Genomic DNA, 25,214 nt, shown 5'->3' with positions numbered 1-25,214 from the left:
TTTACCATAATCAGAGCTGTGAGGAGGAATGTGCTCACAGCCATCATGGAAAAGCTGTCTAGGAACCAAGTGCACCAAATCACACCGTTGGTGATGCCCCTGTTCTTCATAGCCTCTTTCAGACGCATTTCCTTCTCCAGCACTATACTCTTCACAGTCATGGAGACTGAATATATCCAAGCTAGCACCATGAAGATGGGAAAGGCGCGGTTTAATGTGATCATGAAGCTACCAAAGCAAGAAGGAATAAATTAAATTGAGGTAAAACAGAGAAATATTAGATGAAAAGCAAAAACTAAAAGGAAAAGGAGTGGGAAAGAGTGCATTAAGTAAATATGGAACTGTAAATTCTCAGTCCAAACGGCAATAGCATGTCACTAGTAAACCTCACAAGCATCCTAAATATTAATAAACTAATGGTTTCTGCATTCCCATGAGACAGATGCATGTTATTTCTATTTTGCAAAGAGTTTCTAAGGGTTATGGAAGGCTACAAAATATTTGGTGCCTCATGAAAATACATCTCTCTTCACAGTGAATTTCCATAATGCTTTTACCGTGATCTACAAAGAATATTTTAAGACATACGTTAATGTTCACAATCTGGGAGTGTCACTGTCTTTCTGCTCCTAAGATTCACTGACAAGAGAATTAACCAAAATAATCATTAAAAGCATCATATGTTGCCAGCAAGGCTGATGAAATTCGTACAAACCATGAGTCAGGGTATTGGATCTAGCTGAGATAGAGTTAATTTTCCCCATGGCAGCCCTCAGAGTGTCACACTTTGCACGGGTAGCTAGAAAGGTGTTGATAATACACCAGTGTTTTGCCTACTTCTGGGCAGTGTTGGCACAGCACCAGAGCTGTCTCTCCAACATTGCCACCTCACCAGCAGGTAGGGGGTGGGCAGAATATTAGGAGGGGACACAACCTGTACAGCTGACACAAACTGACCAAAGGGATATTCCATATTGTGTCTGCTCAGATATAAAATACAAGAAAAAGGAGGAGAAAGTGGGGGGTATTTGATATTTACAACATTTGTCTTCCAAAGCAACTGCTATGCATGCTGAATCCCTGTTTCCCAGGAAGCAGCTGGACATTGCTGGATGGGAAATAGTGAATAAATCTTTGGGTTACTTTTTTTTTTAACTTTAGTAAAGAGCCTTATCTTGACCTATGAGTTGTATTCCATCTTAATTTCTTCTCCTTTCTTGCTGAGGAAGAGGGTGATAGAGAGGCTTGGTGGGCACCTGGCCACCAAGGTCAGGCGAGGCCAACTCACTGCAGCCCTTGGCACCCAACACAGGCTGAGTCAGAGGCAGTTTTCTATTAAGCATGCTATAGTTACAGGAGTTATTAAGCAAGGTCCTGTACAGGACAGTTTGTCAGCTGCACTGTTTACCTCTTTATTTTGCTTAGTCTGGGAACACGTTAACATAAAAAATGTCTCCCTGGCATTGATGGCCTTGCTGTGCTGGGGGAGTTATCTTGAGAAGAAGATGAAGGAATACATCTCCCTCTCCCTAGTTAGGATTGATGTGGATGGTCTTGTTATTCAGGCTCCCAGAGTACTTGTTCATTCTTATGTGAGCTGTTTAATAATACTGGTCAACACTGCTATGTATTACGGGGTTTGTGGAATCCAGTGTAGATTGCTTAAAGGCCAAAAGCTCATAGCTGCTAAAAACAAGGAGCAAAAGGTCTTCAGCTTCCTAAGTGTGAGCCCTATAGAACCACCTGTTTCCCATATGTTATCAAAGCTATTTCAGTGTCAAAACAAAGGGGAAATCTTCAATTTTTCACCAAAAATTCCTGAAAAGCAATCTGCTCTGGAGAAACAAAGCCATGCTTTTGTGATATGGCCTGGGGCGCACTGAGTTTTGCCTGTGGTGGGCATGTGTTACATGCACAGCACAGGGTTACTGTGAGGGTGCACTTGCCTCACTTAAGCAGGGTCTCTTAGTCCGTCACTGAGTTTGGGTACCAGCCCTGAGCTGTATGTGGCTACTACAGGCTTCAGAGATCTTTTGCACAGATGGGGTTTTTGCCTCTGCAGTATTCTCATTGGGGAAGAAACAGACAGCAGGTTTGCCAGGGTGATGTTTTGTCTGACCAACACATAATGACTGATGGGAATGACTGGTCAATCTATGTGTATGCAATTTGTTTTTACCAGAAGTAGTATAATTTTCCTGCACAGAGCACACTGACAGAACTATGAAAAGATTTCTCTAATGCCTTTTTTTGAGTGATACTCCAGGACAGCTGGAGTATCAGACTGCAGCATTGGAGCAGGCACACTGTGAACAGGGAAGAAAATTGGAATAAACCTGCTGCTTTTAAGGGCCTAAGATATTGAGTTCATTTTAAGCCTGGACACTGGATGCAACAAAGGCCAGGAGTGGGATTAGGGGTAGAATCTTGGCAAAGGTGGCTTGTGGAGTCTGGTTTGACAGGATAAGGAGAAAACCAAATTAATCCAGACGCATCTGTTATCACTCTTGCATTTATACCCTAGGACATTCATAACTTAAGGTTAATTCTGGTGCTTGAGAATTTTAAACCATTCAACAATCCAAGTATTCAATACAATTAAGACAAACTGCTTTTACTCACACATCATCCACAAAACATGGATATGGCATTTGCTGCAGATAAATTCCCAATGGAACTTCAGTGCTGGTCTGGGTCTTTATAATCCCATGCTCAATCATGTCCTGGAGATATGCAAAGCCTCCCCAGATATAACGTAAATCATCCACAGGATCAGCTCTTGGACCAGGATCCCAGTACCTCAAAAGAAAATTCACATGGAAACAATTTGGGTAAGCAGTGACTTTAGGGAAGGGTTGTGAGGAAAATAAATTAATTAATTAATTAATAAATTAAATAATATTAGCAAATTGCTGAAATTGTAGGGGCACTCCCTGAAGTTCTCTTTTCTAGACTTTGGTCTATCAGACCATATTGCTTAAGAAAGTGGAAGGCTTCATTTTTTCCTTTCATTTTCTCTGCATTGACTTGGAATAACAATTTTGGCCAAAAAAGTACATACATTAGTCATGCAGCAGAGTAACTGTTCTAGAATAGAAATAACTGTATTTGGAATATGGTACCCTTGGAGATTAAACTGGATCAACTGGATTGCAACTACCAGATACCATTATATTATTCTGTAGACAATCCTGGGAAATTATATCCCTTTAAGTGAGTATATTTGGTAGGGACTTGAGGAGGAACAGCAGAGAAACTCTGTTGTGCAGGTGGAGGGGAGCTGAGTCACAATCCATGTGGGACTTCCTGGTCTGTCTTTCCCAATAGTGGGACCATCTGAAAACTGAAGCAGGTTACTGAACAGATTCTGAGCAGAGTCATCCCTTTGCCTTGTAGTCCTGCATGTACCCATTGTGTGGCTTGTCACTAGAGTGATGCCACTCCTGTTAGTACCTGCTTACTGGAGATGGATTCTGTGCTGCACTACAGAGTAACTATTAACAAATACAGCTGGATTTCATGGATGTATCCAACACAGGTTCTAACACCCTTATGTCTTTCACGTTGTGTCAGGGAAGAACTGAGAACTGTCAGGCAAGTACCTGTCTTTGATTTTGTTTGTTTTCTCCACTGAGTCTATGTCCATTCGGATCTTGTATGTCACGTGTGGTGGGAGATTGCTGGCTGTAGGTTCTAAGTCTGGAAAAACCACAGCAGCCCATAATTTGTTTTCCTCCAGAAGATAAAGGGCTTGACGAGTCAGTTGAGTTTCATCAAGATAACCTTCGAATTTATCCAAGGTCAAACACTACAAATAATTAAAAAGAGAAAAATTGCATGGGAATAAAATAGGAGGAGGTATACATTAAAGCAAACATCAGTGGTTGAAAACAGAAAAGGAAAGTAGGTTCAACTGAAACTGTTGTTATTTTCAGCTTTATGATGAAACTATTAAAAGCTGACTCTCTCCTCCCTTCTTCAGCCTAGGAAGTGCCTGAGTGAAAACTGCAGAGCTAAAGGATGACTGATCCATAAGAAAAGAACACTGGCTGTGGACTTCAGATGAAAAGCACTTTGTCAAGTGAAGCACTGGGAAAAGTCAGAGCATACATTTAAATTTTAATGTCTCTTAGGTATTTCAACATTTACTCCTTTGTAAACCAGACAAGTTATTTTTTTATCTAACTGGTCATCTTGTGTCCCTGCTGAATTCTGACGTGATTTACCTGCTGACTTAAGTTAACATGTAATTTTTATTGTCTATCTCACTAAAATAATGTCTTCTTTCTTAGTCTCTGTCATTACTACAAACTGTATTCTTGTCAATGCACATAGAAGACAAAGATTCATCAAAACCGAAGTTTGTTCTGTTCCTCCATTTAAGTCCTACTTAGCAGGCATTATAAAATAAAAATTGTGAATGCTATAAACTCTAGCATTAGTTCTCTGTAAAATTACAGATTTATGTTTGCACATTTAGCTTCTGCCCTTCAGAATTGGAAAAATATTAACAGAGTAGAAGTATTTAACCCCTGATGGACTGGAAAGATACTTATAGAATTCCTTTGCTTAATAAAATTCCAACAGGCTAACTTCGTTTGATCTTATCTTCTTGATCATTTCTTGCAAGCCAGTAAATTAGTTCACATCAAAGGGCTCATACTGGTAACTTGTTATTTAAACTTAAAGACTCCTTTACTTAACCTTTCCCTGTGAGAAATCATGCCCTGTTTCCTTTAAAACTTATACTATCACAGCTTAATAGGATCTCCATGAAAATATATTTTTTTACTCACAGCAGAACATTGGTTAAATTGATAACACTATTTTGTGGCTCTATTCTTCCTGGTTTTTGTAGGTGTTCATTTTCCTTTTTGCTTCAGAAAAACAAAATATGTAGAATTTCATATCAGAAAGCAAAATAAGGAAGAAAACTTTGCATGCCAGAAGGGAAATCAGATTCATTGCTCAGGATGCATTAATTTTTTTGGGATACATTTATCCCACATGGTGTTAACTGAGTTTAGGAATTCAGTTTAGCTCTTGCAAAGGTGGCAGTGTGTGCATAACAAACCCCTACTGTGGAACTGTGTCTTTTCAGGGTCTGGAGGATTACTTGCTGTTTCTTTATCAGGAGGAATAATTTTCAAGAGATTTATTTCAGCTGCAGAAGAACTCAGACAATTCTCCAGTGGAATCTGTGAGAATGATACTAGCAAAGTACTGACAGCAACTGAACTTGTCTAGATTTTCAGTGCAGAGCAGACAGTGCCTGGAGTGGGCCGAGGAGCAGCCTAGGCTCTTATCCAGGGGTCAAGTAAAGGAAGCTGTATGTGTTCAAAACAGAAAACACAAATGCTTATAGATCTTCTCAATGAGTAGAGTGAAACCAAAGCTTGCACAAGAATATAGGCCAAGACAGGAGTGGTGCAGTAATTCACACAGTTTGAAAGGGAAGACACATTTCATACAGTAATCTATGAGCCAAAAGCTAGGATTTATTTGTTTTAACATGAATTGCATTCAAAACAAAAGCTGTATGCTCTACCTGGGTTTTTCTTTCTCCCCAGTGAATTAAACTCAGTTTGAGTCTTCATAAACCTCACTGTATCAAAATTAATCTATCAACTGATTGGGGAAATTTATTTCAAATCTCCTCCCAGTCATTATTTAACAATTTTAAATGGTCCAATGAAAATGGGAAAATCAAAACCAAAATAATAAGACCAGGTTTGGAAGATAAAACCAGACAGTAATAAACATAAAGAGGTGACTGTGCAGCTCTGACTAAGAGTGTAGCTGTTCTGTGGCCTAAGGTAATCAAAGGGAAGAACAGGAAATTCTTGGGGTGATGAGGAGAAGCAGCCACTGCACAATTTGTGGGATTCTCAGCTGCATCACAGTTTGCAGTAGAGAGTTGGAGTCACCAAAGATCAGTGCTAGCAACACACCTGTCCATATTGCATGCCATGGTGGTAAGGAGCAGGCTATTCCCCAAAGGGAGTATTTGTTACCATTGTGTCTGGCACAGTGGGAAAACATTCCCGAGCTTACAACTCGTGTAAACAGCAGACTTTAAAGAATAAGCTCATTACAAAGAACATTAGGACACAAAGATCTGTTACCAGGTAGAGTAACTGTTCTGATCTTATTGATGTTCCAGCACTGACCTGCTGCACACAATATATTTCACTCACTTTGTATCACAATAACATGATAGAAAAAGATCATTAAATGAATCAGCAGAGCTTTGTGCAAAGCCTTTATTGCTCCTTCTTGTACTAGCTGTAGGAAGGCAGATAATCTTTCAGTTCCTGCTTTCTTGCAGGGGACAAATGGTTTTTTTAAACTGAACTGGATTTAAATTAGGAGTTAGGCTTAGTCTTGTTGCCTATACCTAGTACCAATTCTCTCTTGAAAATCCTCAGAAGGCACCACTTGCTAAAGAGAGGTACAGAGTGCAGGAAAGAGACAAACTTTTTGTCAGAGGTGACCACAGAACAAGTGGAAACTCCCTCATTTATTTCAATGGAATTTTGATCAGGTGCTTAAAAACCTGCAAGGGGACTTACCAAAGAACTGTTAGTTTCTCTGCTCCTGACCTTGCTGAAATTAGTGGCCTGTTGGTTATTAATACTTATGAAATAACATTTCTTTGAGGTTTTGCATTCACTTTCTGCCTCACAGCATTGAAATGTGTTCAGACATTCAACCAACGTTTTGAATGACCATAAAATTTGAAGACCATAAAATTGAACTTTTTTTAATAATGATTCATGTACTTGTACCACTATATTATTCTAAACACATGCATTTAATAATGAAGTTCAACTTGAAACAAACAAAGATTTTATGATTTTAACTTTCTTGTCTGTTACGACAGACCCAAGTACCACCTAACTGGTTTTAAGATATCCTCTATAACTATTCCCTGAAGGGGCAGAGCCAAATTTACCTCCAAATACTGACTGAGCAAACGCAGAACTTGGTCTACAGCACTGAAGATGTTCCGCCAGTCGAAGTCCACCATTCCCTTCTCCCGGCTCCCTGAAGATCCATTGTGGAGAAAGTTGATTATATGTTCCGCGGTGAAGCCTTCCGCACCCATCTGGCTGTTCAGGAAGTCCCTCACTGTCGGGTGCTTCAGAGAGTCCTGAAGAAACACATCATGACAGCTTTGCCACAATGATTGTCTTTCCCTGTTTAGCTAGAAAGGTTTCCATTTCCATAACTCCTTCAACATATGAATAAGGGCAAAAGGGTATGCTAAGGAATCAATTTTACAAGTGGGTAATTGCATAACTGGACGTGTGATCTGAAGAATGGATGAAAAGAAATTTTTCCTTGACTATTTATTGCATTCTTTCCTTATAAGCAAGAGGATAAATGTTATAAATGAGGATAATGTTTCTAAATATAGAAAAATGAGGAAACCAATTATTTTTCTAGTATGAACTGCTTTATAAACTTTAACTACAGATAGTAATTGCAGCTGATCAAAGTCAAATCTAAATGATGCAGAAATAAGCAATTTCCCAAAATAAATTTCTGTCTGGTCCAGAAAAAGTATGGTCTAACCTATGCCTTCTTTGCCTATATGGAATTCAAGAAAATCAAGTTGTCTGCTCTTGAAAGACATTTTGGGGAGGCAAGGAAGCAGCAATTTCTGCCTTTATTAAGAAGTCATTAGCCAGATTCTTGACTGCCTAGATCTGAGGTTTTGCCACTGAGATGCTGTAATGCATCTATGACTTGCCTTCAAACCAAGCCCAGCAGCCAACAGCCTTGAAGGCCACAGCTTCCTTGCTGCAAAGGCTGTGCTTCTGGCCAAACCTTTCAAATTAATTGTTTCCTCTATTAATAAAAATAAAAGATGGTGAAAGGCTGCTCTTACTGAGGATCTTTGAAAAATTGTAACGTACACGGATCATATTCATTTGCAGGCTGTTTTGAAAGAAGTACCAAAGCTGAGGTCCTACTTCTTCCCAAGCTTTGGTCAACAGTTGGAGGCGTTCAAGTTCCTCAAAAGTGGAGTTTGCCTGATAAAAAATCCAGCAGAAAAGAGTGTTAGAAACCTAAGGATACAGACATAATTTATGATTCATCCAGGATTTGGTGACAGGGGAATCCCTAACTTAGACAGCTGTAGTTTTTACCTTTAAAACTTAACCAACTTGTTCAAAGAACAGAAATTTTAATAACCATCAGAAAAAGAATCTGTAAAATCAGACAGAATCCAGGTCATTTAGGACAAAATTCTGTGATATATGTAATGGAAAAAACAATTGCAATTAAGCCTAGTTAACTTCAATTCCTTTGAATAATCAGATTTTAGGTAGAATTATTTAGAATTTTTCCCCTTGATTATTTCTTTCCACTAAGAAAGATGATGATGTGAGTAGATGAATGAATGGAAGGCAGCTGGAAAAGACAGATGCTCCCATAGCTATGATATTAAGACCTGAAATGCTGAGCTACTTTAAATCTGATGTTTTTCTGTGTGAATTCTGAGCAGCAGTCCTGTGCCTTGTACAGATCTCTAGAGTAGTGAATTGCTGGTCACGAGGTGGCCAAAACCTTGGTCATATGCAACCTTGATTTAACTGTTCAGATTCATTTCACCCAACTTCAAACATTTTGCTGAAGAGTCCAGGCTTTATCCTATTTTAATGATGTGAAAATTCTTTATGATTGCAAAAGATAAAATAATTAACCATGATGTTGCTATTAGTCTGCAATTCTCAGTGTTAGTTCTCAATACACTTATATCCAAGCCTCACAGTTGCCCCATTTAAATATTTACTGGCAGAGAGCTGCTCATGTTCCTGCCTCTGTAAAATAAATATTGCTTACTATGTTTACTAGGGTGAATATGGGATCATGTCAAAAATAAGCTGCTTGGGCAAGCTGGAAAAGCCATGCAGCGTGGACCAAGATGGGATGAATCAGTCAAGACCTGTCTCCTGTTTTTTAGACAGAGTATCTGTCCTTCCTCTGAGGACCATGAGAACAAATGGAGTTTTGAGAAGAAATTTTGATTAGGCTGAGGTAATTGGGCAACTGTTTTTCAAAAGATGTTTCTTGGTACCCAGTTTTTTAGAAATATACATTTTTGCATTTCAGAACTTCTTACATTTTTTATGATTTCCCGTACAGAAGGTGAATCAGGAGCAAAAAGGATTTTTCCCATCAGCAGGGGCTTCACAGCAGTCCAGGCTATTTTGGTTAAAGGGTTTGATTCCAAGTTCTGGATCAATGCATTACAAAATGGTGCTACAGACAGAAAGAAAGAAAGACAGTCTTTATGTAACCCTGCTGAAATCCTATCACACGTAACATCCTGGTGGGCTTTTCACTGGCAGTACAGACAGTTTGAATCTGAACGAGTAAAAACACATTCTGCAATGCAGAAGTACAATGACTGAATGGATAAAAAAGACTATTAAGTAGATACTGGAGTTGTAAAATATGGTATGGAAATTGGAAAAACAAACATAAATAACTATTTGAAAGTTGCTGTTATTTATATGTGTTTCAAATGGAAGGAAACGACAGTTCTGAGACAACTCAGAACTCACTGAGCAGTTTGAGCTTTATTTGCTTTACTCCTAATGACTTAGCTCCTTTGTATTGTAGCTGTTACTGGTACAAAGCTGATCCTGTGGGCTTAGATGTTGAACTCCAGAACAGTTCAGAACTGGCTGGATCTTACAATAATTTAAATGAAACATTTTAATGCAAATATTTTTACCTTACTCCTGCACTATGAAGTAATTAGTTTACTTGGCTAGCATTCAATTAATTTGTTTCCTGGCTGAAGAGATGGAGTGCTGGGCCTTTTACAGGTCTTTGGAAGTCTTGGACATAAGGAGAACCAAGTGTCAACACAAATAGTGGAAGGTAGGAGTCTCTGTAAGCCAAGTGCTCATCTGTACTTTGTAACCATGCAACCATACCTATCATAGCAAAAGGGACACAGAACTACCAGCTATAACATGAGTGGTAGTACAGAAAAAAACTGCTGGTGAGCTCAGTGTAGAGAAAAACTAAATGACAAACAGAAGGGGACATAATAGAAAGACAAAATAACAAACAGTAAAAAACTGGTACTTCTTTGCATTATATTCTATTACAGTAGGAGGAAATAAATAGTGAGGAAATAAAAGCAGCAGAAATTGGTAAATTGTAATATTTTCTATGTAAAATGTAATCATGCTGTAGAACATTACTACTACAAAATAGATGTACTTTTACACAGGAAGAAAACAGTGACCATATGTCAAATTGACTATTATTTGAAAAGAGAGATTTCTAAATTCCTGTGCCCCAGGCCATCAAACAAGTTACGAGAAAAAATTAAGTTTAAAAAAATAAAGAAAAATATTTTGGCAAAAAGTAATTCCAGAATGCCACACCATCTTTTCTTGAGCCCTCTTCAGGGGCATCTTGTTCTTCCTGATATCAGTAACATATAATGGAAGATAAAACAGAGGGACTGTCTTAATTATGATCACGTCTATGTTTTTGCCTCCATATTAAAAGCAAGTGTATTCCTGTCAGTCCTGGGCTTCTCTGCTTCCAGCTATGAAGTAAGTGTGAAGTAAATTCATTTCAACAGAATTCAACAACAGAATTCAACAGAATGACTAGGCTGGAAGAGACCTCTAAGATCATCAAGTCCAACCCATACCCTAACACCACAACTAGACCATGGCACCATTTCACCTGAATCAACTGCTTTAAAATGTTATTTATAGAAGCAGCATTCTATGCTAGTACTTGAACATAGGGTGCACCTGTCAAAAGTATCTTAATGGTTTGGTGGAAAAACTTACTGGTTGCATTATCATAAAGATAACCAGATTTCTTCCTTGTTGAGTCAATCCCCAGGAAAGCTTTGTAGTTGTTATCTTCATACCAGTTGAAGGAAAGCACTCTGGATCCACCTCCTTCTGGGTAGCCACAGAAAAGATCCGACAGGGAACTCACCAAGTGGCCTAAGGATTCTGGCATTCCATCTTGTACAAATGGCTGCAGAACCCTCAAAAGGTCCTGAACGCTTGGCTTCCTGGCCAGCTGCAGTAAGACAAGACTTGATTAATTGCAGCCCTCAAAGCAGGTAAGTATCTGGTGAGGTTGCAGCTGTGCCCAGATGATAAAGTGTGAATGCAGTCAGAACCTCATACTTTCACCTCCTCTGCCCTGGTCACAGGCACCTTTTTCAGTTCTTGTTTTTGATATCTTTTCTGAAGAAAAGAATACACTTCAGAATTGCCAATGAGTATGTCCACATTTATTTGGTAATGACAGAAGAATGAATTTTTAAGGAATCAGCTCTTCCCCAACAAGTCTATTTTCTTTCTGGTAAGGCAGGTAACTGGAACATAAAAACAACAAAGGAAAACAAGGACTATGAGCTATGGAGAAAAGCTATGTAATTTATTATTAGGCCACTTACCTTTTGCACTGCTTGGGAGACATTAGACAGCACCCTCCCCCAGGCCTTCAGGTCAGCACCTGGTGAGTTTCTGTCCAACACAGTGGGAAGCTGTGGGTACATAAAAAATAGAGATGAACTTCTACTTGACAACAGTTATAACAATGAGAAGAAAATCCAAATGGCAACTGTAGCTCAAATTCTTTGAGTTATTTGGAAAAATATCTTATAAGCCTCTCTTATGGGGCCAGAAATCCAGTTCCCAGACACACAGTAGTCTGTGTAAATGTTCTTTCTAATACAAGGCTGAAACAAACACAGGCCACTTAAAATATATATTGGGATTTGTTCTTCTCATCTAAACCCACCATGACAAAAGGTGCAAAAATGGAGGAGGAATGCAGGAAGTGGGACATTTGAGAAGCTGCTTCTCACAGAGGTTATTCTTCCAGTGAGATATAGAGACTCTTGGTAACTTTCAAATTTAGGTAAGGTTGATACAGAAGCCCCCATTTGCCACAGAGGTAAATAATTTGTAGAACTTTATATTTCAGAGATTTCCTGATTTTGGATAGTCTGGTCCTCACTGTCTGTCAAACCTGAGAGAAACCATTACTTTCCCAGGCTCCTGCAGACTGACCAAATTTCCTTTTCAGTTCAAGGTAACGTTTTATTTATCAATGACTTAAACAAGTGACACCATGGTGTGCTGTCACATACCACTTTGTTTGCATCAGTGCATCCTTTTTTCTCAGCTGTCTAAAGAATCACATATGCACTTGGAGCTGGCACTCTTGAGGCTCTCTCAGGCATTTTTTCTGCTATTACAAGAAAATATAAAGCTGGACTGGTAGATAGCTAGACTGTGATATTTATGGGACAAGCCCCTAAAAAGCCTTCCCCAAAAACACCCTGCTGATTGCCTGCCATTCCCTTCAGTCAGTAGGTGGTTAAGAAAGCAGAAGTCAGCTGCACTGTGTATGTACCTGGCAGGGAGTCACAAAGCTGAGATCTTTTATGGAAAGCTCATGCTAGTGAGTTCTGATCTGTCACTTGACATTCAGGCAGGAAGAATTCATGCAGGGCTTCAAAATACACTTTTCCTTGTCCCGTAAGGGGAACCAGTCTGTGCAAAGATTATGCAGGGTTCTTGGAGTACCTGCCTTAACCTGGTCTTTTTAAAACTCTGAGGAACAAGAATTGTAACCTGTAGAAAAGCTGGGCAGTACATTGTGAATATTCACATTAAGTCCTCAAATACTGAAAATCTATCTTAGAAATACTGTAGTATTAATTCTCTGCAAGCATAAGATATATGAAACATAAGACAATATATTTTTAGGAATGGAAAACAGCGGCTCTCAGAAGCTGACCACAAATCCTTATCAGGGTTGGTAAAATCACATGGGCACAATGACTGACTATCAATGCTACAATAATCAAACTGTGTTTTGCTGGTGTGTCAATCACAGCTCCTGGCATCCTCTGTTTCCAGTTCTGTGAAACTCAGAACTGAACAAAATCCATGTTAAATTAATCATAGTGCCACACTTCTGTGTCAGCAGAGTCCAATCAATGCTTCCTATGCAACTTGATGGGTTTTTCATATATCCTGCCTGCTTCTATAAAGCAAACTGACAAGGTGATGGTTTCATGACATTACATTACAAGGTGAAAAACAGCAAATTAAATTCAGTGTTGAAAAATGCAAAGTATGATCCTAGGGAAAACAAACATGAAAGACATACACACAGTGATGGACACAAGTTTGCTATCATGAGGAAAGAGACCTTAGAGCCTTTATTAACAGTTCTCTGAAAGCACCACCTCAGTGTGCAGAATACAAATGAAATTCTAGAAAAATATGCCATATTTATTTATTTGATATAATTTGTATTTTATTATATATTTTAAAGTAATAATATTAATCTATGTTTACACATATAGCTAAAGTGGCATAATAACTCCATACTAAACCAAGGCTGATGAAGTAGGTAATTTATAGCACAGTAAAAACAGGAACACAAAGAAAGGCAAAGAAAATGAACAGAGGTAAGGAAAAGCTTCTACAGAAAGAGTGATGAAAGCCAGCACAACTTCCTAGTTTGGTTGGTTTAGCTCCTATAAAAGTGGCTCGCATGGCTATGCCAACTCAAGCTACATCATGACTTTGACTATAGTATAAAATTCTGTCATGCTGGATGGAGCAAAGACAGAATGGGACGTATCAGGTATTTTTAGAATCCTCAGGAAGGTCCCTGTGAATTTTTCCACACACTGTTTTGCTACGCAGACTGGAAAGACCAGATAATATTTCAACACAAATTTTGATTTAAAAACTGCATTTGAATCTCTTAGTTCTGCTGTACTGTGAATTGAATCTGTTTCATCCCAAAACATACTCTGAACTATCTGGTGTCCTGCTGCTAGTAGGTTAACAATTACCATCCATAACCTTACATTTGCAGAGGTAAATAAACAAAGACTACTTGGAACATTGGTGATGTATTACGAAAAAATTCTTGAAGGCCAATGAAATATAAGAAAAAAAAAAGACAAAAAAAAAGACATCACAAGGCAGGATTAATTGTGTTAATACTTACCAGCCGAAATAGCTTAAAGAAATCAACATTTGCATACAAGGCATCTTCTACTCTTTGCAGACTGTCCTGGGACAGGGCACACATGGCCTTGTGTACAGAAGGGAGACCTCTTCGGCTGCTGAAGATAATAAAGCGGTCCAGGAGCATCTCACTGCAAGCAATGTCCTTCAGAGTCAAGCTAGGAACACCGTAGGCAAACTGCAACCAAAACCAACATTTCACTTACTATTATGAAACTTGCACACTGCTCAGGAACAATTAAACATTTATCAAAAGGGGCCAGCTTGATACCAGCCCCTGCTAATATTTTAATGAATGGCAGAGCAATGTGGTCAGCTAAAGCATCAACCCTTGAATCACCTTCACTTGATGTTATGCTAGATCACCTTGCCTTCAGACACATTTTTTGTCTTCTCATTGGCGAGTTTTCCTTTCATTGCAAAAGCCCCTGTCAGTCATCTTCCCTTCCTCACTAAGCACACCTGAAGATGTGCCACCCATCCTTGTGGCTAAGGAGGGACAGTTGCAATTTGCTTGAAATTATTTTACCAGGACCAAATGATATTACTGCATCACTCTACCTTTTTTGTTCCGGTTAGTTATATTTTTGCTGTTACTTTCTCTAAGAAAAAACAAAAAAAAGGGCCAATACCTCTGATTCTCAAGCTTGGTTTACCACAGCATTCTATTTCACTATTGACTATCCCACTACAATGCTTCCCACAGCCATTATTCACTGTCACTCTGCACAGGCATATAGCCAGGGTTTACAAAGCCATTTTACATTAAATCACACCCATTTACTGTTTACCACTTGTAATATAAACATGGAACAGAAAAGGCCCAAATTTTTATCTTTAGGGTTTGACTAATGGAAATGCATTAGTTTATAGTTAAACCAATGTAAATGCAGAATAACTGTAGAAATCAGATTTACATTAGATTTACATTGTTGTTATGGAATGCTCTTTGAAGTCTATGAAAAAATTCAACTTACTTTATAATATACAGTATACATGGTCATATAATAAAAAGTAGCTCTGTAAATTGCTTATAAGCTAATGTTCCCATCCTTTGTCCATCTCCTTCCACAGTGCAAATTTAACAGAACACTATGATGACTGTAAATGCCTACTGTGTTTGAGATGAACACAGCCTTTCAGACAAGCAAGGACTATGCACTGTCACAATATCATTAGACTAAATGAATTTTACAAGCTGCACAAGAAAGAAATTGTAAAAATCTACCCAGAAAATAATTTCTAGTAAAATAATCTGCTGAACATTCCAGTCTTTAAGACATACAGATTAAAAAAACACACCACACCTATACCAAGTCAGACATAGGTGCATATTTATTTCTTATCTAAGCAAATTAGAAAATTCATCATTATCAAGATTTTATATGTGTAAATCTCCTATAGTTAGCAGCTAAGACTTGTTTGGTGGTGCCTGTAAAGAGAATATTTAAAAACACTAAGGAATGAGAAAAAAAAATAATTTAATTGCTTTGGAGAGTGGATCAAAGTAGACTGAGGAGTTATCCATTAAGTGCTTCATCTGTCAGAAGCTATCAACCAAAGTGCAAGTGCAGCTCTGGAAAGCATCCAGAATATGAAAGGTAGAGGCAGAGAGGTCTAGGATAACGCTGTATTTTATCTGCCATGACTGCCCTGAATTTCAGCTTATGGAGCTGCAGTTGACAAAAAAAGAAAGGACTCTGAATTACACACAGATTGTATTTTGGAATTATGATGCAAAAAAGGGATGTGAATTTCTAGAAGTATCCAAGAGACACTATCATCACTGCAGCTGTGCTGATATAAAGGCATTGTAAACACAAGTTAGACAGTGTGGAGAGAGGCAGAATTTAAAAGAAGGAATTCAACAGACAGATCCAGTCTGGCTTGCAAAAAACCTCCAAAACCACACACCCCTGCCCTCCTTCAAACTGGAACGTTTGAATTGGAATTAAGTTAGTTTGTGTCAGTAAAATAATTTGCATATTTGCTCAGTCGCTTATGTCCCGGGGATGTGTGTGGTAAGAACAGCATTTTTTAACCACACATGCCTCATCAGCCAGTGTCAGCTGCAATGAAACTGGGCTGCACAGGGAGGCAGCCTGGGAGCCTTGATTTGTGAAATGAGGAAACAGTGACATTAACATCACTGAGAAGGACAAACACAGAAAAAAAAAAAAAAAAAAAAGAGTTGTTATTTACAAACTCTAGCTGCATTTCAATAATATTCATGAACAGATGGGATTAGAAAAACATAAAACCTCCACCCTTCCAATTTTTCCGGTAGGCTGTGCTGCTGCCAATCTTTCCTGAACTTCTCATTGTGTTTTAACATCAGTTTCTTATCTTTATCTTAGAATGACTCAAAAAAGCAGGCCCTCAGAGGGAAACTTCAATACCTTTTTTTTTTTTAATCAATGTTTCACTGTTTAGCCAAAGCTGGCAAGATGAAGTCCAAATTATTTTTTCAGCTAGTTGGCTGTTTGATCAGGTTTAGCTTTCAGCTCTGTGTGTCATTTCCTGACTCCCAGGCGGCTCAGACCTAGATCTCCAGCCAGCTGTTGGCAACAGCCAGGCTTTTGTAAACAAGTTGCTTTCAGGTTGATCAGCTCTGTGCCATCAGCAGCAGGGGGAAGGGGTGTACAATACCAAAAAGCCACCATGCTGACATTAGGGCAGAGAATTTAAACTATAAACTAAGAACCTCCAATAGTTCTCTCGTCAGGACTGTTATCTCAAAAGGATGCACAGCTTCATCATGCTCTTGAGTCAAGTCTTCAGTCATGGGGATGGATGCAGAACTTGGCAGTACTGTTTCTTGATGCTTATTATTTAGGTGCAACAAAAGGATTTTGCTGTTTATTTAATATTTTATTAATATTTAATGCATACTCAAAGTGTTTTTTAAAGACAAAGCAAACTGCTCTTCCTTTAGATTCACAAAAAAAAGGGGAGAAATTGTACAAACAACCCATAAGACATCAGTTATTCTGAGCCCAAGGCCTTCACTTTGTACATACTTTGTACATACAACTAGGAAATTCCTTCCTCACAGATAACGACTTGGTAACTGTTAAACTCTACCCACCTGTTCAGGGCGCACTTGAGCATTAATAAGCTGGTAAACAACAAAATCTGTGAGGCCAACATTTTCTAGCAAGAAGGAAGTGAGGGTCTCCCCATCTTTCAAAATGTCTAGAATTCGTATTCCTCTTCCTGGATGAAAAAGAAATGCACAGATCAGTGAGATACCAAACAAAGGAAGTTGAAGAACAACTCATATCCTGGCTTAAATCTGCAAAAAGAATGTGCTTTAGCTCTTATACCTAGTCGTAACTAACTGGGGCTAAAATTATTTTTGCAATTCAAAACCATTTTAATCCTCTGTTGGGAAATGATAATCAGAAAATGCTGAGTGATCTGGCACTGTGTATCTGGTCTCCCAAAGATGTTTCAAACTAGGGCTACAGCAATGGGCACATAGAAAGCAGCCCTGACTGCATTTGACAGCATCTGATTTTTTCTAATGTAATGCTTTATTTGAAATGTTCAGATTCAAGTATGCTACTGTTCTTGGTGTCCTTTCTTCTGAGCCTTGTGTAAATAACTTTAGTCAACCCTTTACATTTACACTAATTTATCACTTGCTGGCAATCAATTTTTGTTAGCTAACCTTATTCTCTAGCATTTCAAAAGTGACCCTTGAAAATCTTCCATGAGAAAAAACTCAATTTCTTTGGAGAAGCATGAAGTGTAGCTCATGCTTCATATTAAACAAGATTAACAACTACTCTTCAGGCAAACCAGTGAGACCACCCATTGTTAAATTAGTCACATGTAAGAGGCCACCAAATTTCCCTGATACTGTCTAGAATAATACTCAAAATACTGCTGCTCCTAAAGTTGAACAGCTCCAATCTTTTAAAACTTGTCTTTGTTACAAATCTTATCAGTGAGAACTCTGCCTCAATATGGTGCAAGACAAAAGCTTGGAATCTTAATGTTGCTCATGTTCGTCAAACGTTTATTATAACTTTATTAAATTATACCTTTATTAAAGGTACCTTACACAGCATCCACAGACTTTGGTAAAGAATGCTTGTACAGCTTTAATTCTTCTAGTCTTTAGAACAGGCAATTGAAACTGACAGGTGCAGTGTGTATTCTACTGACATATGGAATGCAATTTTAGACATTTCTAATAAACATGCACTCCATTCTGAGTCTTATCAGAGTTTGCCAACTAACTTCCACAATTCCATCTGCACTGAGCATATTCTAGCCTGAGGCTACACGGCCTGAGAACTTCTTCAATTGTTTCTCCACATATTTATTCAAGCAGTAAACACTGAAAACAATAGCAGGGGTCTGTCCCTCATATTCTTACTGATGCCTTTCCTGGCATCCAGGCACTGGGGAGGAAAAAGCACACCACAAGAGCACATCAAAAGTGTCAGTGCAAAGGGAGACTGGGACCAGGAATGAGGATTCAAAAGGTAGGTCTGATTTCAGGAATCAGTAGAAGAGGCAATCCCAGCTCTGTCATATGTGAACTTTTCCTTGCTCAACTTTGCAGCTGTTCTATTAAGATTGTTACTCGAAAGGAATACTAGTAAGCTATAAGCACAGAGAAATTAAATAGCCAATCTTTCAGTAACTTTTTCTGTATGAAGAAAGATGGTGATTAGTATTTTATTAGTTAAGCTTCAGAACTGACTTTTTATTATGTTTTATATAATAGGAAATCCCAAACTTCTATATATTTTTTTTTTTTAAGTAAAACACATTTAAAACCCCCACAGATTTGGAAGGAGCATTAACATTGTATGTCATAGGATTGGTGGGAATGTTCTCTATATTTCATGAGTAAAGTTGATATGGGATGCAAAGGCAACTTCCTAAACCATGGGGTGTGGTCCCTTAGCAATAAATAGCAAACCCATGGCATGTCATGCTTTTCCTCGCCTCTAAATAGTCAGGTTTTTATTTCTATGGCTGGGTACAAACAACAGCTCAGATCATACTCAAGCTCTTGTTTACATTCTGGGGCATTTGGTTGTCTCACTCTTATTTACAAGGACATAATCCCTTTTTTACTTCCAATTATAAACCTCTGATAGGATAGTGGACCATGTGTATCAGATGGCTTATATACACACTGTTAAAAATATATGGAGAGTGACTAATTTTAATAAGAATGCTATTCCTGTGACAAAGGATTTGAAAATGGGACAGATCAATTCAAAAAGCCAGACCATTTTTGTATCTTTAGTTTTAGGAATACCTTTTCAAATTCTGCACTTCATGTCCAAAAAATGTACAATCATACCATTCCTTGTTTTCCCCAGGACTGTTTTTTGAGTTTGGCAAGTTGCTTTAAATAAAAGCTAATGCAAAGAATTTGTGATTTGCAATTCTGCTTATGTGTTCAATGCTTTATCTTTCTAAACATATTATGAAGAGTTTCCTTCTTCACTGTTTCAAACCCGTCTTAGCTAAGACTGTGACAAAGTACCTCTAAGCACTTCTCTGAGTTATGCTCCTGCATATATTCAGACATGTTCCTAACTTTCCATTCCTCTGCATCTTCCAGTGATACTTTCTCAGTGCTTCTGCTTTTACTGCAATAATAATTAATGATATTTCTTCAGCCACGTTTTACTTTGCATGGTGAGATATCCATGCTTTTCGAGTTTTGTCTACTGTTATTTAAGGAAGATGGTTGTAGAATGGAACTGACTGCCTCTCTCCTTTCCCTCAAATGACACGTGTTTGTCACTGAACAGATTTTAACTTACCCTAACAGTAAGCAGAGACACAGTAACATGTGAAATATAATGTTGCCAGCCTCCACAGTAACTACTATCCAGCTCTCAGAAGGAAAAATTAAATAGTCTAAAGGATATAGACACAATTACCTGCAATTCTTTCAGGATTAGTTCTCATTGTTTCCATAAACTGAGTCATAATGATCAGTTCTTCCCAGATTTTTCCAAGGTCACGGATTTCAGGGGCTTCCAGTAAAAGCTCCTGAGCATCTTTATATACCCTTGCAAGGCTGAAAGGGGAAATAATGAAGAAACAATAAGAGTGATGACTTTTGAGAACCTTTCAAGTAAAAACAAAACCAAACAAACATGCTGGTCTTTCATTAGCCATGCTACCTTCCCCAGACAACTTGTATCCCACAGTTACAGTGCAAATCTGCCCTGGTTCTAGCCCAGGGCCAGCTCCAACAGCTGTAATGGGGCACTCTGGGCACATGCTTAGCCTAGCAAGTGATGTGTAATCCGTCACAAAGAGAAACATCCTTGCCCTCACACATCAGTTCCCTCCAATTTGTTTGGCTCCTTCAGAATGCTTCTCCTAGGAGTAGCAGGAAAACACAAGTAACAAATAGACACAGCTGTTCAACTGCTGGTTCTGGGTTAGAACATGCAGATCAAGCAAGGATGCACCAAGATCCTGTATTTATGAACAAGCATAAAAAATTCTTACTATCAGGTAAGGCCATTACTTCTTTAACAGTATTATGTTTTTCCATGCATGCAATAGTATATGTCAGTCCACATGACTCGTTTCAGCTTACAGGAAACAACAAACAGGAAGGACCAAATTCCTTCAGAAAACACAATGAATTTTGTTCTGCTGTAGTGCACTGAATTTACTGCAACTGACAAAGTAACAGTTTGCTCTGTAACAAGCAACTTAGAAAAGCTAGAATGTACAGAAAACAGAGCTTTCTAGCTTCACTGTGTGCTTGATTTTACCCCACCAAAAATGTTCCACAGACTAATTTATATCCTGTATAGTAGGAACAAAAGGGAAAATGGTAAATTAAGTCCACGTTACAAACTCTCAAATGACAGGGGCTTCAATGGTCTTCATGTTATTAGCTCATGAATTTTAATCATTGGATGCTCCAAAGTGGACTTTGCAACAGGGAGATTTGGAGCATTTTTTGTATTCAGGCTGACAGGGGTTTTTTCACTCTAAGGGCTCTTGTCTGCTATACTTTCTTTCATGACTCAGCTGTAACAAGCAACTCAATAAAACACTCCCACAGCCCCTTTTCAGTAATAGTCTGGAAATCTCCCACTCTCCTATTTTGCAAACAAGCTTAGTATCTCAAGGTTATGTGCTGATTAAAGTCTCACAAGTATCTAGTCAAAACCAGTGCTACATGAGAAGTGGCAGTGAAGGTTCTTTGCTGCTACTTCATCAGAGATCTCTTTCAGAAGGGACAACTCTGATGATGAGCAAAGAAAGCTTAGGGATTCCATGCTCTTTTATCAAAAAGGTTAGTCCTAAGACATTCAATGAGCAGGTTCTTACAGATTTTATTAAGTGAACAAGTGCTCCCTAGAGACTTGCACTGAAGTGTCTCTCTAAAAGGCCCAAACCTACCATTGTGAGCTCTGTTGCAACTTCGCTGACCATTATAAGCATGAAACCAAAGTGTTAGAACTGAAAATTTTTGCCTTCCACTGTTTGCACACCAGTATTATTACCTTCCCTTTTAATTCATATCACACAACAATTCTTTAAAATTCTTTAAATTAAATTTAAAATTTAATATTCCTTGGTGTGGTGAGAGACCTTTCTAAGCAAGATGAGGATACTCCAGCCTTTCTCCCTGCATCATTCATGCCCATGAACGCCCAACAGGTGCCCAGAGCAGGCAATCAGCAGTTCCCAGCAGGCTTGTATTGCTGCAACCCAGTCTTGCATATACAGCTCTACTTACATGGAATTTTTGTAGTTGGACACTACACCTGGACCCTCTCCATGGGTTGGGCTGCGGAAACAGGGATTGTTCATGTTACAGAAGATGCCATGTAACCATGGCAGTGTTCCTGCTGATGGCATTGCCTTGTTTGGGAAGTGACCTAGAGTATTGAAACACAAAATATAAATTAGGTGTCTTTCCAAGTTAGGTGTCTTTTCTAATGCAGCCTCTGTGAATATAAATAGCATGATGAGTTGGCTCTCTACAGAAGGAATGTGATAGGAATCATATAGGTTTATCTTTCATTGAGAAAAAAGAAGTCACTAATATAAACAATATGGCTGTTTTCAATAGAAATTGATTCTGAGTAATGTGAAATGCCTTTAAAATAGGTAGTGAGGTAGTACTTTCTCAGTACCAGTATTCCGAAACTCCAAAACTAGATAGCATCTTGAGATCTCAGGTAAGTTTGATCAGAAAGCGTCTCACAGGAAAACTAGGGGTTTTTTTTTTTATGTCCTCACTGATAAATCTTACACTACATGGCTACAAATAACTAAGCTACTCAAACTGGAGTCTGTTCTTTCACCTTTGGACAGTGACAGTCTGCAAACAGGCCCAAATGCTTCTGTCTGAGAACACTTGGCCATTACCTATAAGTCAGATCATGATAACGTCTTGAGCATTCTTACATTCATGTTGTCGATACAGTGGATTAGCTTTCCTCAGCCAGACAAGCACAAGAAACAATGTCAGAGGCCATACAAGCTCCACCAGAAAACGAAGCTGGAAAAAAAGGAAAAAAGGAATTTAAAAATAAATTTTACAAGTAGACCACCATAGAGTTACTAGGTGGCCAAAGGGGTGGGACTTCCTCTCACAGCAGAAAAGCCCAGTGCAGCACATGCCCATGGCTAACCTTTGCCTATTTCACCATTTGAAAAGGACACCCAAAAGAGGATTTCATCAGAATGACATGAAGCATCACCATGAGCTCAGTGCTCAGTGGCTTCTCCACCTCTTCTAAAGAAATATCTAAGCATGCTGACTGGGGTAAAAAGAGGCAGCAGGTAGTGCATGACTCTGCAACAAGGATTAGATACAAGAGACCAAAGGATTTTTTTAATCCACACTTTGACACTGCTGGGCTCATTAGCAGGCTGTCAGTACACTGTGCTTACCCAAAGGTAAAAGACTTCAGTGTAAGCTTTACATACTTTGACCTTTACTTTTTCTATTTTCTGTCATCATTAATTTCAATGCTATTAATTTCCTAATACCTGTAGAAATGTATGCATTAAGATCAAACACCTTATTCAACAACAGAAGACCCCATCAAAGGACACTTTTTTGCCCAGACCTTTCAATACACTTACAACAGTCACTGCCTCCCGTGTCATGTCAGAAAATCAAGGGCACTGCTTTACCACAGAGCAACATCCTGCCTGGTTTTCAGTCTGTTTCCTCCACCCCTGTGTTTCAGTTTGTTTTACTGACTCTGTGTGTTTTGGCAGAGGTTTGAAACTACAGTCCTTTGATCCTGTAACACAGGCCTTGGGCTCTGAGGAGCAGCAATGGGATTTTTGTGTCCAGACACATGGCATGTTTTTGCTCCTCCCTGCAACAGCCAGGACAAAATATCTTCAGAACCAGGATTGTAGTATATGCACAGGAAAGCCCTCCTTGTACCTTTGCCCCCTCCTCCCCAGCCAGGTACCAAATACATAATAATAATGCACATAGCAGCAGAGCCAAAGACAAGATGGGTTACATGTGAATGTTGTTTTGGGCAAAAGGCACTCCACAGTATAATTAAGAACAGTTTCTTTGGAGCTGCCCTGTTTTTCCACTAGAATTTTGTCTAACAGCTTTAGCGAAACACAACATATTCTTAGAGCAAAAGGGTAGAAAGCTTTACATCAGGCAACAATTTACTATTTCATATTTTTCCTCTTAAGAGTTTCCTTTCTAAAACAAAACAGTAACAATAAAACCATCCACCACCACCACCACCAAGGAAGTTATGCATGCCTGATCTTTTTAAAAGCAGACAAAATCTTACCAGCAGCAAAAGGCAAATGACACAGTTATTAGAGAGGGAAACCTGACAGCTGCTGTGCACAGCTCAGAATACAGTGTTACAGACCCTTCCCAGCAGGGTCCACAAGGTCTGAGCAAGATCCATTGCCATCCATTTGGTAAACCATTTGGGACAAACACTAAACGCTCAAACCAGAGGGGCAAGAACTGGTGAGACTCCTTGGTCCACCTTTGCTGCAGAGTTAATCTGTGTTAATGCTCAGATGTTGATTCTTTCTTCATCCCCAGGAAATACAGAATCCTCAGACTTGAATTTGGTAGCGCCTTTCTGTCTGAGTTAACTAGTTTGGAAAAGATTGAAGTCTGAAGCCCAGGGGAAGCTTTATTTTAACCTGGTACACAATGTGTTGTGTGATAAGGACAGACCAGTGCTGTCAAGCCTCTGTAGACCTTACCCAGAGGATACAAAGATGTCTCAGAATTCACTAAAAGTATCAGAAAGCAGCCCATAAGCCTGCAGAACCACATGATAAATAGCCAGGAATCCCAGCAACATGCACAGAGAAATGTAATATCCAGAGAGAATTGTAATGGAACAAGCACAGTGGTAAGACCATATAAATGTGAGAAGCTTAAATTAGTTGTGGATCACCTGTTGACTCTGCAATGAAGTCATGCTGTAAGACGAAATATCGTAAGATCTAAGAGGATTTGAAAGTACTTAAAATACTTCTGGCTTTTGCTTTACTTATGTCATTCAGCCATATTAAAAAAGACACAATCTCTCTGAACTGTAAGGTCCTAACTTGAATCACATCTAAGAGCAGCTGAGTGTGAAGAGCCAATCTAAAATTAGGAATCAAACCTTCTTGAGCTGAATGGTGCTCATGATGTTTTCTAACAGCAGATCTTTTTATGTGAAAATATATAAATATTACTACCCACAACTCTTCTGGTACACAATATTATTTGTCAAAGCAAATCCCAGTACAGCTATTCTATGTTTGGTGTGTAAAGAGCAGCTTTGCAAACTGCACCAGACAAGATGCCAGACAACAGGCCCCTACAAAAATCACATGTGATTCTTTGAGGGACTTGAGAGTTTTACATGCTGATAAATGTACTCCACTTAATCCAGTGCATAGTTCAAACCTGTAATCCAAAGACCAATATTATACCTTTTGTCTTCTCCGAAGGATCCAATTCTTCCAGAGGAGAAGCCTGACTTGCCTAAAGAAGTTCATTCTTCTGCATCAATACTTCTGGATAACCTGTGGAAAAGGATGCATTGCCACTTCTCAGCTGACAGCAGAAATGGACCTTAGAGCAAAATAACAGCTTTCTGTTCTTATTTTAAGATCATGTTATCACAGAGATTGGTTCCT

The 25,214-nt window shown here is 38.8% G+C and overlaps 1 protein-coding gene across 1 annotated transcript in view; it reads right to left on the bottom strand.

Annotated features, from left to right (window-relative positions):
* The window catches only part of ABCA4 (ATP binding cassette subfamily A member 4), a 73,707-nt gene that overhangs the window by 39,991 nt on the left and 8,502 nt on the right, over positions 1-25,214 (bottom strand). The window contains exons 3-16 of the mRNA XM_086901847.1: positions 25,008-25,100; positions 22,482-22,575; positions 21,808-21,949; positions 19,979-20,118; positions 17,149-17,276; positions 14,041-14,238; positions 11,459-11,548; positions 10,836-11,076; positions 9,134-9,273; positions 7,923-8,039; positions 6,956-7,153; positions 3,603-3,808; positions 2,623-2,799; positions 6-228 (exon numbers count right to left, since the gene is read on the bottom strand). Coding sequence (XP_086757973.1) covers positions 6-228; positions 2,623-2,799; positions 3,603-3,808; positions 6,956-7,153; positions 7,923-8,039; positions 9,134-9,273; positions 10,836-11,076; positions 11,459-11,548; positions 14,041-14,238; positions 17,149-17,276; positions 19,979-20,118; positions 21,808-21,949; positions 22,482-22,575; positions 25,008-25,073 — 2,160 coding nt within the window. The 5' untranslated portion in view covers positions 25,074-25,100. The remainder of the gene's footprint in view (positions 1-5; positions 229-2,622; positions 2,800-3,602; positions 3,809-6,955; positions 7,154-7,922; positions 8,040-9,133; positions 9,274-10,835; positions 11,077-11,458; positions 11,549-14,040; positions 14,239-17,148; positions 17,277-19,978; positions 20,119-21,807; positions 21,950-22,481; positions 22,576-25,007; positions 25,101-25,214) is intronic.

This window comes from Cyanistes caeruleus, chromosome 9 (assembly GCF_971803275.1).
Source record: "Cyanistes caeruleus chromosome 9, bCyaCae1.hap1.1, whole genome shotgun sequence".
NCBI classification, from domain to species: domain Eukaryota; kingdom Metazoa; phylum Chordata; class Aves; order Passeriformes; family Paridae; genus Cyanistes; species Cyanistes caeruleus.
This window is presented reverse-complemented; position numbering and strand designations above follow the sequence as displayed.